The 14668-nt window shown below is 42.8% G+C and overlaps 1 protein-coding gene across 2 annotated transcripts in view; it reads right to left on the reverse strand.

Annotated features, from left to right (window-relative positions):
- CACNA2D2 (calcium voltage-gated channel auxiliary subunit alpha2delta 2) overlaps positions 1 to 14668 on the reverse strand; it is a 518774-nt gene that overhangs the window by 222574 nt on the left and 281532 nt on the right. For both annotated transcript variants that reach the window (XM_053377415.1, XM_053377414.1), the window contains exon 4: positions 9339 to 9398. In XM_053377415.1, the coding sequence (XP_053233390.1) occupies positions 9339 to 9398 (60 nt within the window). The remainder of the gene's footprint in view (positions 1 to 9338; positions 9399 to 14668) is intronic.

Genomic DNA, 14668 nt, shown 5'->3' on the forward strand with positions numbered 1-14668 from the left:
ACCTTTGCTTCAGGATGAGAACAGAAATCGTGCTCCGATGGCGCAGCAGCAGTGGGAGGCCCCATTAGCTAAAGTGGTGCTTCAGGTTAAGAACAGTTTCAGGTTAAGTATGGACCTCCAGAACGATTTAAGTACTTAACCCTAGGTACCACTGTATACACTAAAATTGGTGAGGTGTTCTGATACTGTAGCAAAGACTGGTTGTGTTTTTTTAAAAAAACCAATATTATGTATCCTCAGAGAGCATAACAGTTTGTTTTAGCTATTTAGACAGTTTCCTTTTTGTAACAAGACTGCTGTCCCTAATGCCGTCTTCCTTTTCTCAGGACTTTGAACAAAAACAATTGCAGCCATGCCCCAAAGAAAGGATTGAATGTTTTAATTCTCTCCCTCTGTTCAGCAAAGGAACCAATACAGATATGCTTCAAGATAACCCGCATCCCTGTTCTTCAGCTAGGGAATGGAGATTAGCGGCGCTCTGCATCTTTATAGAAACGTATAGCAATAAAATAGAATAAAAACAATAAAAAGGCACTTCACTGAAAGTACCTAATAGCATGCAAGGCATTCAGGACACCCCAGTTCTTTGCATTGGGAACCACCGATAAGGATGTGAGGGAAACCAGTAAAAGTCAATACAGGATAATAAAAAGGATTCGCACTATACTCCCCAACATTGCACAGATGAAAATAGGGACTCTTGTGTACATCTCACATCAAGGGCTCCCTGCTTGAGTGCCTGCACTCCACTGTCACACATATCCACTATTGCTGAAGGCTCTTTTCTCCCTGCTGTATGTTGCACTCATTTACTCTTTAACAGCCTGTCCCATATTAGCGTCTGAAGCAGCTGTGATAGTAAACAGAGTGCAATAGTTTGCTTTTTTAAAAAAAAAATCTCCAGTAACTTGATGGAATATTTGATCTTACAATGGATCTCTGTCTGTCCTTGCTATAGAAGGCCCACTGGAACTCAAATGCATTCAGCAATATTTATTGTTTAGATAGGCAGCTAGGGTTTTTTTTGGGGGGGGCGGCGGAGAAGGATGGAAAGAAACTGCATACAGTCTGCTGCATATATAGTGATTTTTCAAAAATATTTAAAACACACAACTCTAAATAGTGTACAAAAGGCAAAATAGGGACAGAGATTTGACAGGCAGATGTAACAGAAAACGGGCTGCTGTTGAAAAGTATGCCAAAGGATCAATGTCTCAGCAAGTAACAGTCTGGAAAATTGTGGCATTTTCCACCAGTCATAGCTGGCATTTCTCTCCTGGCACAGTGCATGGATAAGAGAGGTTGGCATGGTCCAGAGCACAGAGGGAATGGAAGGAAGATCAAAGATAGCTAAAGGGAGGAGAGCTCGGGTTCTGTATGAGAAGGAAATATAGAGGAAAGACTTTTAGGAGGCAGTAACTGCCTCTCTTCTCTCCTTCTCCTCAGCCTTTTGAGACCTACTAGATGGACATGGGTGGCGCTGTGGTCTAAACCACAGAGCCTAGGGGTTGCCGATCAGAAGGTCGGCAGTTCGAATCCCTGCGACGGGGTGAGCTCCTGTTGCTCGGTCCCTGCTCCTGCCAACCTAGCAGTTCGACAGCAGGTCAAAGTGCAAGTAGGTAAATAGCTACTGTTCTGGTGGGAAGGTAAACGCTGTTTCCATGTGCTGCTCTGGTTCGCCAGAAGCGGCTTAGTCATGCTGGCCACATGACCCGGAAGCTGTACACCGGCTCCCTCGGCCAGTAAAGCGAGATGAGCGCCACAACCCCAGAGTCGTCCGTGATGGGACCTAATGGTCAGGGGTCCCTCCCTTTACATTTAAGGTGATACTGCTTAAGACTCCATCATTGTAGCAGGAGGTTCTCAGTGGTGGCCCCAGCAATACAAAACTCACTACAAAGTCATTCCCCACTGCTCATTCTGAGTCCAAGTTTTTACATAACATTGTAAATATTTCTTACTATGAGCTCAGTGATGTTTAATGACTGAAGATTGTTATTTGCAGTTTTGCACTCCCTCTTTCCAGATGCTGCTAAATGTTCTGGTGTTGCTGTTTGTTTTTTATTTATTTTACAATTTTATTGTTTAATTCTTTATGATTTTTTGTTGTAAGACAACCTGATTTTTTATTTTTAAATGAGCTGGATATAAATGTTTATAGCAACCACAAAAGCCGTTGATTCTCCAGGTGCAACTGGTGATGATAACGATGAAATGCTTGTTTATTGATCTGCATGGCCTGAAGAGAAGAGCAAACCCCTTTTCCTGGACTGATGGTGAAATGAGCCTGCCCGACAATGACTCAGGGAGCACAGTCAGAGGACGGATTTTGTAGCCATCATCCAAATGTTGCTTTCCGGTACCAGAGGAAATTTTCTTTCACTGCTGCTTATCTGTAATTCTGCAGAATCAGCACCATCTCCTGCTAATCAGGGCAGGCAGCTCGTAGGACACACTCAGAGGAGCAAAGGGACCACAGGATGTGCAGGCAGCAGAGAGCAGCTGCAGCGGCAGCAACTGCAGTAAGAGGATTTTAAAATCATTTAGGGTTTTTTCTTTTTAAGTTGGAATGAGGAGTATTTAGAGTGGGCTGGGGAAGAAGGAAGATTAAGGAAATCAATGGTGCAGTTAGAGAAGAGAAAGAGATCCTCGAGAAGAGAAAGAGATCCACGAGAATCTCTCTTTCCTGTTCATTTTCTTTCGCTCTTTTATTTTCTGTTTTGCCCATAGGTCTGCTACAATGGAGAGGAGCCACATGCATTGCAGTTAACCCCATATTTACTTTGCCGGTGATAGGCTTCGGCTCAGTGAATCCATTGATGCCAAAAGAACATCACCAGGATTTACTGAAACAGAAGGACAAAAGGAGCACAAAGCCCCTGAAATGTGAGAAAGGGGGAGAGTAGGCTCAAAGGCAGAGCGGTCTCTGTTTACCTGCAGCTACTTACCTGCAGCTTCCCCCATTTATAGACAAAAATAAAATAAAATGGGGAAAATGGAGGTTAAGTCTGGGGAAGATGCTTTCAGCTCGATCACCTTCCAAAATGCACCAAGAGCGGGTACACAAGCTCTCAGGGCAAAGGTGGGAAATCAGGGTTGCAAAGATATTGAAATTACCCTCACTCTTCCAAACAAACCTTGGTCAACTGCTTGGCCTCTTGTTTGGCCCCCGTTTTCAAAGACAAGTGGATTCCCTTACTTTCTTTTTCCTGTATCTTATAGGGGTCAGGTGCTATTTCCTTGTAAATTTCCTAAGCTCCCAATAATTTTGAGGAAGAATAAGGAAGGAAAAGCGAGAGAGAGAGAAAGAGAGAAAAATAGATTGGAAGTGGTGCAGGAGATGAATTAACCAGGCATAGCAGAGATGATGAAGGAGAGCAGGAGTAGAGTCTTTAAGCTCTTCTTTATACTGGGGGTTCTGAATGCCTGAGATAACAGAGATGAAATATGATTTGCTAATGTTTGCATGATGGCACAATGCCCCATGGGTCACAAACAACAGGCAAGAAAACATCTATGGCTTTTTTTTTTTTGGGGGGGGAGTAAGTCACATACAGAGGCCTTTGCATTGTTCACTAAGGTCAGCGCTTCTTGCTGTCACCAGCCCAGGAGGAAGGTTATGTTCCTGCCAATGGCAGATAACAACAGCCAGCATGGTGTCACCCCACAAAGACGGCTTTTGTTCACTCCCACAGCAAGTGTGCCCCCAACCCCGCAGCAGTAGCCTGTGACACTTTGATTAGACTCTGCTGCACACAGACAGTGGGGTCTCAAAATCTTTCAAATTATTCCTGTGCCAGGTACATAAACTAACTTCATAGCAGTGAGACTGCTTTGAGCAGAAGATTTGCACATTCATGCGAAAGCCGTATGATAATCTAGCCTGCCTTGTGTATGTCAAGATATTAATTAAGACTCTTGAATCAATTATATGACTAATGATTAGATTACAATTTGATAGAAATGTTCATTCCTGATTTATCTATCTATCTTCTTTTCTAGGTAGGCCTGGTGCAATTGTTAATCAATTTGACTGTTTACAAGTTTATGTCATATTTCTAGTACCAATCTATTAAGATGCAAATCCCATACCTTGAATCTACCCTTCCTGTTTAAAAAGCCATGCAAAATCCTTAATAGCTCTTGGAGAAATTGAGGAGGAGGAACTTGTGCTGCTACATGCTGAAATATTTGTGGAACTCCGAAGAATATGGAATTGTAAATTCTATTTAAACTTTACACAAATCTCAGAATCATTCAGGCTTTTGTTTCTTGTACTGTACGGTTTTATAATTATTATTTTGACTGGCAACTTTTTCCTTCTGCATAAGTGCCGCGTTTGCATTGCCCTGAAGAGCCAAAGTCTATACAGCAGTGATTATAATCCACAGAAATGGAAGTTTGTAGCTGACTAATATGGAACATCCTTCGGGTCGCTACATCAAAGAAAACACCAGGCAAGGGCAGGCTGGCATCTAAGCCACTCAGCATGGTGGCAAGTGGATAAAGAGAGAATACGGATACATTTAAAATCTATTTGCTATGCTGTTCCAAAGATTTTACCAGACAGGTGCCCATTACAAGTGCCAAATTGCAAAGCTGAAAACCCTTCTTTGATGCTGATGTTGTCAAGAGGGGCTAGGCTCCAAGGCACCCAAATCAAGGGACAGGTCAAGGTGGAGCATGCTAACCTCAGTGCTGTGGGGGCTCATCTGTCTTTCCTGGAACAATAACTTTAGCTGCTCACTTTGTGTCTGCTTGCATGAGTCAGCCATTGCCTGCTAGTCTTGCTGTTTTGAAATGCAGAAAAGCATAGAGGCTGCCCTCTGGCTCCCTGTGCTTGTGCTCCAGTGATGTTAATAATATCTTGATGGGAGTGGAGATGCTCCTATGGGAATCAGGCTCAGAGCTAGCAATTTGGAGTTGTCAGTGAGGCGACCTTGAAGCCCGGAGATGTTTTCTGCCTTCCAAGGAGAAAACGGGCATCTGAGGGCATTTCTCTTGTAAACTGAAACAATAAAACCCACTTGGTTGTGGGCTTTGGTTTAAGGAAATGGAAGCTGGAGTGATGAAAGCATAACCCAAGTGGAAAGAATCGTGCTCTATTCTTGCTACAGGCAGAAGAGGCTCAAGGCCACCTTTGCTCCTAATATATCCTAGTAAGTCAGCTATAGTTGCCGTGGTATGCACACTGCTACATACAGCAGAGGGGGAGAGGGAGGGAGAAACTATGGTGTCTATTGTAACACTGGGTTAGTTAAGAACATAGGAAAAGCCCTGGTGGATCATACCAAAGGATTACCTAGTCTAGCACTCTTTTTCCAAAGTGGCCAACCAGATGCTCATGTGAAGCCCACCAGTAGGATATCAGTACAATAGCATTATCTTGATTATGTTCTCCAGCAACTGGCATTCAGAAGCCTATTGACTCTGAACCCAAAAGCTGCAGCCATCAACAGCCTTATCCTTCATGGGTTTGTCAAATCCTCTTTTAAGGATCCAACCTTACCACCTACCATCCAAGTAGGTGGTAATTATTGCATATTATAGTATCAAAGTCCATAGTTTAACTATGCAACATGTGAAGTACTACATTCTTTTGTCTTTCCTGAATTAATGACCCTTAGGTTTCCTAAGTTGACCCTGGGTTCTTCCCATGTATGTTCTCCACACAATGCCTAATTTTAGAAACTGGGGAGAATATTCTGGCATGAACCAAAGATTTTACATAAGATTTTACCAAAGATTGGGCTTGGTTAGGTGCATGGGCCAGAGGTTTCTCATTCTCAACATAGCTTTTGGAAGTAGTGCCACCAAAGTTAGTGAGAGTTAAATAAATCAAACCTACTCAGTTTTGAATAGTGACATAGAATCTCTTACATTAGGGTTATAACAAATCTGAACGATACCTGAATAGAAAAAAAAAGTGAATTTCACACCTACTCTTCACAGGCATCTTATCCCATGTCTGATTGAATGAGAAGAAGCAGGTATTTTAAGTATTCCTCATTGTGAGGCATGGATCTATTTTTAAAAGCTGCTTCCCCTACAGATGCCATTAAAGATTGCAGAGGAAGAGGTGATGGGTGGGAAGCAATTCCTATAAAGAGCCAGCTAATTTTTCAAAGCCTAAAATCTGGAAGCCAGTTTGCTTTAGCAGCACTTGTTATGGACATTTTGTATATTTCAATAATTCATACTAACAGTAAAATTACCCAACACGGGAAAATAACTTGTGAAGCAGAGCAATTTGTGCCTTTGGCATGCCAGCAAAACACTGAATAAATCTAGGCTTATGAAACAAAATGCAGAGAAGTCAAACACATGGGTAGCAAACCTTGCCTACCACAAACTGCTGTTATTGCTAGACATGTTAAAGTTGCAGGATTATGTTGATAAAGTGTGCAGTGGTGTAAGATTCACCATGCCCATGTCACTGGTGCAACCACCTTCCACTCAGTGCTTATAAGGGCAATGGAAGAACTATTTTGAGTGCTGGGAAAATGCAGGACAGAAGCACATTTTTTTCAGGAAAGGCCCTTGGATCCTGTGCATGAATGACCAACCACTTTATATTTCTCATACAAAATGAACCTCTTCCCTTCCCTAAATAGGTTTTAGCTTCTGATTTATTGAGAAGTCAAGGCTTACTTGTTAAGGCAGCCACTATAGCAGGAATGGGGAATTTCTGGCTTGTGGGCCTAATTAGGTCCACCAGTCCTCTGCTTTTGGACTGCCAGGCCATTTTTAGTCAAGCCACGCCTTCCTGTCCTCCACCTGACATCACACATGACATCAGGTGAGGGGAAGGTAAAGTCATGGATGGGCCAAAGAGGGGTTTTGCAAGGCTATTCAGAATCCTGACTATCTGCTGATTGTTTGGGCTTCAAAGCCCAGTGCAGGGTTCTACGAATACCCAGAATCATGAGTATGTTCACAATTTCTTTGGGGTCCTTCCAGGTTCCATTCCTGCCTGACTTCCCTGTTTTCCACATATGTACACTCCATATTTCCCCATTCACCACAGGCCCTAATGTCCTTGCCTTCTTCTTTCCTCCTTCCTCCTTCCTTAATAGAAATTTCCATTGTGCCACAAGAGGTCTCAGTGGGTTGCACATTGCCATTCAGTGTGTGTTTCACCCCTTTGTCTTTTCACAAATGATGCTCTGGTTGACTCTCAGGTCTCGAACTCACTCAGGTGTAAAGTTATAACCACAGACTTTAGCAGTGCTCAGAGTGCTTGCCCTTTGATCCTTTAAAGAAGTAAAAGGAATGTCAAGTTACCTCTATAAAAAATAATCTATCTCACTGGAGCAAGCAGAATGGCAAGCTGTGCAACGTGCCCTTTGCTGTGGGAGAACTATTGTTTTGGCAAGGGGGTGGGACTCAGCATTTCAATGTTGTTGTTGTTTTTAGTGAACTTCACTGCAGGGAGCTTTTTGCTCCCCACAACCACCATCTCATTCTTCTAAATAAGTTTATCAGAATATGGATTCCTTTTATTAAGAGACAGCAAAAGGAAAAGCATTATATCCTTTCACAGATAGCAGGTTTGGATGTTGATTCTGGTGACGAAGGTGCTCATTTATATTAGGAGAGGAAGCTGAAAAAGAAAGTGGAAAGGGATCCCAAGCTTTATCAAGCCTAACCTCCTTAAGGCTCTCTCATCGCCTGTCCCACCAGATTACCCTACATATTCTGCATAACACTGTGCTATAAGCAGAGAAGAAGAATGAAGACGATGTCTAGTGGGGACAGTCTGATGCCCCCCGAAGCGGAGAACTGCTCTCCTGTAGCATCTATCAGCTAGAATATGAAACGAGACAGAAGAAGAAGAAGAAGAGGAGGAGGAGGAGGAGGAGGAGGAGGAGGAGGAGGAGGAGGAGTTTGGATTTGATATCCCGCTTTATCACTACCCGAAGGAGTCTCAAAGCGGCTAACATTCTCCTTTCTCTTCCTCCCCCACAACAAACACTCTGTGAGGTGAGGGGGGCTGAGAGACTTCAAAGAAGTGTGACTGGCCCAAGGTCACCCAGCAGCTGCATGTGGAGGAGCGGAGACGCAAATCCGGGTCACCAGATTATGAGTCTACCGCTCTTAACCACTACACCACACTGGCTCTTTAAGAAACTTATTTGCCCTAATGCTGTCTCTGAAAGGAAGGGAGTTTTCCCTCTCTTTTGTCTTCCTGTAACAATTTAAATGCATTTCCGAGCAGAATGCCACGATTTCTTGCTGAGCTTTAGCGCCACCATAATTACAAAGTCAAATGCAATCATTAAAACAGCAACATTTGCTTGTCACCATCTTAGATTGCTCTTCACCTCCTCCTGAACAAACTCCAACTGGAATGAGTTGCATCAAATATTATTAAAATGTGAATGCCATTGTATTCTTATATGCGAGAACCCAACCGCCCTGCCCCCCACAACTGGACTGAGCAAACCCTTGCCTGTAGGGCCACCTCTTAGCACATCATGCCTCTTGCGCTATTAAGATGGCACGTTCATAACAGAGCTCTCCACAGCAACTCAGAAACAAAGCTTTTAACTGTTAGTTTTACCTCCATCTCCTGCTGTCTGCCTCGTCTTATTACCTGCACATGCAGATAGAGGCGATACTAAAAGTGAGCTCAAAATGACTGAATTCACTTTCATTTTGGCTGGCCAGCACAGGGATACTAACAAGCAAATAGCAGGGCACCTGTAAATACAGAGCTTTCTGGAAAACCAAGGAGCTGGAAAGGAGAAGGAGTGATGGGGCAGAGGAAGAAAAAGGAAGTGGAAAATAGAGAGAATGAAGACACAATGGCTTTGTGAAGTATTCTGAGAATGAGAAACAGAGGGGAAAAGATTTATTTTAAGGACCTCATTGTATTCAAGAATTTATTTTAATCTGGTCACTTCATATTTATATTGACCTACAATGAATTTCAAAAGGAGCAAGCACATTGATAGAGCCACACCCACCTCTGAAGTGCCTGAAATGTAATACGAACACTGCTGTAAACATAGTGAGAGAAGACCTGTGAACTGCAGAGCAGCAGCTGGAATGTGAAGGTCTTTCTTTTACCAGACATATGTATTTATAGAAGCACTTACATCAGTTGTGCTTATTTTATGTTGGACACACAAACAAACACCCATTGCATCTGGGTTTCAAAAAAGTTCACTTGCAAGGAGGGGTTTGACAGCACATGTAACACTGAAGTGTAAGTGTGTATGTGTTTGTGTGTGACAGACAAAGAGACAGGCAGGGTGTGTGGTGTGGTGTGGTGTGGTGTGGTGCGTGTGTGTTCAATCCTTGATATGATTAGAGGCCACAAAAAAGAGGTTTACCTTGATGTTGTCTTGCCAACGATGGGCTTTCTGAAATTTCTCAGCCGCATCAGCCAGTCTCTGAAAATGGAAAAGAGAGAGGGTAAGTCCACAGAGAGGTAATGTGAACTGCAATAATGAAAGAGGAGTTATTTTAACGCTGTTCTAGCACATATGGAACCAGCTACATCATTCCTGGGGCTTACAAGGTAACAAAGCATTTTCAGCACCCTTACTAAAGCAGTTCTTGTTATGAAAAGAGATTAATTAAAGGTTTATGGGTTCCCATGACCATCTTCTGTATGCAAATCTGATCTTGTTTAATTAAAGGAGCAAACCTGTGAGAAGCCTTGTGCTTCAAAGTCTTTTATGAGGTGAATTTACTTTCCTTCATAAGGGAGGTTGGCTTCCATTGGCATTTGTGGGGAAAAATGGGCTGCAATCTGTGATGATGTTGAAGTTAGGGCAAAATCTATCCTTTGTCCCTAATGCTGGAGCTGCTCATGGGATCTAGGATTTGCCTTCACCTCAGTAATGCCTGCAATGGAAGCAACTTCATTTTCCCACATTTAAGTTAATTTGGTTAGTTAGTTAATTGAATCCATGCATCGCTTCCCACCACCAAGAAGGTCTGAGTGACTCACAAAAGATAAAATGCGAGGGGTGGGATACAATCTATAGCATAATTCAACCTGCCTGTAGTTTAGGAATGACCCTAATTTGCTCCTATCTCAAATATGTTCTTGCCTATAGAAGTCAATGCAAACCATTTCATTCCCTGGGAGAAACAGAGTATTAGTCAAGTCAGGTTTCTGCAAATACTATACTTCAAGTGGTTCACAACAGATACATTAACAACAGTAATCCTATCCAGGCATTTATTCGCACACACGGGGCTGGGTTCAAGTAGCCGATTCTGTTACTGGAAGGTAGCACAATGACTCCTATTGGCACTACAAAGCTTTCCTTTCACTCTCCCCCCTGATTTCCCTTCCAGGGGGTTGGGCAGGGGAAGCCCCAGAACTGTGCATGGGAGCCAGGTTCTGCTTGCATGCTTCTCACAGGCATTGGTGAGAATGAGATGCTGGATTAGATAGGTCTGGTCAAGCAAGCTCTTTTTACGTTCTCATGAGGTTGCTCCATCAGGGAAGCAGAAACACCTCTGCTCAGCTGCCAGACACTAACTGCTGGTGAAAGAGAAATCAAAACCACCAGAATGCCTATATTACACAAATCAACTTGAAAAAACACATAAACGTAATAGGCTGTATAATAGCAATTGTAACATTATTTACTAGAAACTACTTCTCAAAATTAGATACAGCTTCTCATAACTTCAAAATCAACATCATGACATAACATATTAAAATGTAGCTTATTCAGTTAACCACCAAATCCAGTATGTACAAAATGCAATTCCTATTTTGTCAGTCCCGTAGTACATTCATTTCTATTTTCTTCATCTTCTCTTGTATTTTTCTATCTGATGTATTCCTTAGAAGAGTACCATGAAATAGTCTTGTAAGTGTCTAATGAGGATGATAAGGTTGGTAGACATAAGAAACTGGCACTGGTAGATGCTAGCACAGGTAGACAAAGACAAGGATTCCTGGATATTCCCGTTTTGCCCCAACTGAGAATCTATCATGAATAAGATCCATGTAGCTGTTATATACAGTAACGAACCATGCGCAGCTGATGAAGCCCATTGGGACGAAACATCCTCATTAGACACTTACCAGACTATTTCATGGTACTCTTCTAAGGAATAGGTCAGATAGAAAAATACAAGTGGATATGAAGAAATTCGAAATGAATGTACTATGGAACTGACAAAATAGGAATCACATTTTGTACATACTGGACTTGGTGGTTAAGTGAATAAGCTAGTGAAAGTGGGCATGTGAAGGTATGAGTGGGGCTAGCCAGCAAGGTATCAAACCATACTCACACATTGTTTTCATGAGTAAAAAAGGAATGCAGAATAGGGCTAATATTATTCCCTGGAATGTACTGCTAATGTGCACCATCTAGAGGAGGAGAAGCTAAACCATACCAGATGTTCTTTGTTTCCAAGAGGTACATTATTGAGCTGATACCTGTTGGTCTAATTCTGATGTGCACATTTGTCTCCAAAGTGACCTGCTGATGTGACAGTTTCTTAGCAGCAGCATCAAACAGTATTCCAGCCTAAGTAGGGGGGCAGGAGGTTCTCTGATCTGCCAGGCTGCCAACTTGAGGTTGGTGGCAGCAAAGACAAGCGGCATGTGGCTCACTCACCAGTTGCAAGCAATGATCAGAGGGAAGGCCTGTACCTCCTTAGTTTATAATGAAGCGTGGTGGAATATACCCACACGTACCATGGGTGTGTTCACATGTAACACTACAATAGAGCTGTATGCTGTATAGGGCTGTTGAAAATCTCCACAATATTTTCGAAGAAAATGGGTGGTGGTGGTGAACCATTTAACCAATTTTAACCAGGGGGATGGTGAAATTTTCCAACAAGTTTCTTGGGAGTGGGCTCATCATTAGTATTGGCAGTAGCAGCCCCCCTCACAAGGGTTTTGTGTTTTTTTGGCTGCTTCTGTAAATGGCAGAAGCAGTAACTGTATTGGCCACTGTTCTGCATTCCCCACTATGCTTTAAGCCTAATGCTCTTCTAGGACACTGTGCTGCATTTCAGAAAGCAAGGAATGGCAGTAGGTGGAGAAAATTTTGCCAAGTGGAATTCTTCTTCTGGTAGGGTTTTAAAAAAGAAAGGATTTTGGGGGAGTGGAGAGACGTATCCAGAGAAACTTCACAGCTTAGGTTATCTAAGCATAGGCTACTTGACCAGCGTTTAGTTCTGCTTTCACACTATCTTGTCTTGTTGTGTTCTATGAACCACGGGTCATGGTTTAATATTTTAAAAAGCAACAAGCCAACTTCAAACCATGGGCAATGAAGTTGGCTTGTTTAACTAATCACAATTTGTTTTATACCACTATCTCAAGTTTGTATGACATGACAGTGCTGGTGAAGTCCTTCTCCCAGCTGCCTGGGAGCAAGAGAGTAAAGTCAGGTTCATTCCAGCTAGTGCACATCATGTTAAACCATGGTTTGGTATTACTTGCAAACTGAGCTTCTGTCTATTGCAGAGGTGGAATAACAGTCTTGCCAGCCTGAAGGCTCACAGTGATTTTTGCAGAATTTACAGTGCTATCAATTGCTGAGCAGATTTCATTGCTTAGCAGGAAGTTATAGGACACCCATGTAGCTAGAACCAAGCCAACATGCTGAGTTATTGGTGAAAATAAAAGTCTTTGTCTACAGAGGATCACTCATTCTAATTTGGTGGTTACAGGATTTACCAGAGTGGTGATTTTTGTCTGAGGCCTATTTACTTTCCCTTCACTTTGACAGATTATTTTTACACTGCCAATTCAATCTCCGAGGAAAGCCAGTGTATGTATGCATAGCATCCAACCAGTCGCAATGCGCCAGCCATTCCTGTGAAGCTGTGAAGGGGCTGAGGAATCAGGTAAGATATCTGAACAAGCTCTTCCTTTAATTACAGGCTGCAGCAAGAACCTCCAGGCTGAGATAGCATTTAAAGACAGCCTGACAAGATCTAATCAAGCAGGATGTTAAATGCAGATGCAAGAGCCATCTTCTTTGCTTAAAATGTATGAGATTTAAAAGGGGGGCAAAAGGGAGGGAGGGAAGGAAAGAAAAACCCGAAGTGATTTTGTAGAGTTTGCCGTTGAAGTGATTGCAGAAGCATGCCTCATTACTTAGCAGGAAGCCATGGGGCAGGATTTCAGCACTGTCAAGAGCAGTGCATCATCTGTCCGCCAAGCCTCATCATCCCAGCCCCTTTGGCCATCAGGAGCTTAAAAGGGCAGGAGGCTCAAAAGTTCTTCAAGGAGGTTAGGGACAATAAATGGTTCTCCTCCCAGGGATGCAGCACTCTTCTCCTATGGCTTTATTTATTTAATGCCTATTTCCAAAATATACAGGAGTCAGCTGAAAATTAGTGATGAAAACAGTTCCATTGCAATCAGATAAGAAAACACAAACAAAACCTGGGTTTGCTTCAAAGCAGCTAATGCCATGGCAAAGATATGTGTTTTATTTATCCTTCAAACAGAAAATTCAAATATCCAAGGCCTGGGCAAGATGTTTTGTGCCTGACAGCAGCTACTTCAATTAAGGCTCATGGGGGGGAAATTATCAGCACTTACTCTTTAAAAACTCTTTTTGAAAGGTTTCTGGGGTGTGAGAGATGCCTTCCAAGAAAGATGGGGATTGCTTCCAGGACAGCACCCTTCCAGCTTTTCCACTCTCCCCAGCCCTTTGCCAAGCTCTTGAGAGTTACATGAGAAGTGCTTTCATCTGCTCAATTGTTGCCATGATATTCCCTACCCCTCCCACAGTTGCAAACATTTGGTTCTCTAGTATGTGTTCCAAAGGAAGAAACACGATATATTATTGGTGGAAGTGCATCTGATCGGAGAGGAACTAAGCTTCGAGATACTCCTTTATCCAATGCCATCAGTGGAGTCTCAGGTGGCCTTAGTGGTATGAACTGCTTGTTTCCAGGAGCGGGATAGTCTGATTTCAGTAACCCATGGTACCATAACCTAATGATTGAACTATCCCAGTGTACTCTGTTTGGGGCTACCCTTGAAGACAATCTGGAAGCTGCAGTGGGTGCAGAATGATGCTGCCCAGCTGTTAAGGAGACAGTGAAATGTGACCATATACCACCCATTCTAAAAGCACATTGCTGTCTGCCTGTGTGCTACAGGGCTCAATTCAAGGTGTTACTGCAAGTGTACAAAGCCTAAGTCCTAACATTCTGAGTTTTTTGGCACATAGTATAAGATTCATTGCAGTACAAGGGATTTGTACCATGGGTCTCTGCATTATTTTTTTCTCTAGGGCAGCAGGGGAGAGTAACACGCTTAAAATGAGGCATAGGTTGGCTTTTCATTGAAAGAAGAGAAAGGGTGCCAGTATATTTTACCTCATACCACAGATTTGTACAAATGTAAGCAAGCAAGTCTTTCTTTAAAATGAAAATTTGGGGTAATGGCTTATTGTGCAGAGGTGGGGTGGGGTGGGGGCTGTGTAATACTAAGGGTTTTGTAGGGTTTTGTTTCTTGAGGGTGCAAGATGAGAGCACCAGGCCTGTATGTCAGTTATGCTGCCCATAATTTTAAATCAGCTTATGTCTAAAGGAAGGTGTTGGTATATCTTTGTCCTTGAACCTGCTTACAAGTACCAGGGGTGTACAGCTCTCAACTGCTGCAGCTATAATGCAGCTCAAGCGCCTACAGCAAGACACAGTAGGCATGAGTGGGGAG

This window comes from Podarcis raffonei, chromosome 2 (assembly GCF_027172205.1).
Source record: "Podarcis raffonei isolate rPodRaf1 chromosome 2, rPodRaf1.pri, whole genome shotgun sequence".
NCBI classification, from domain to species: domain Eukaryota; kingdom Metazoa; phylum Chordata; class Lepidosauria; order Squamata; family Lacertidae; genus Podarcis; species Podarcis raffonei.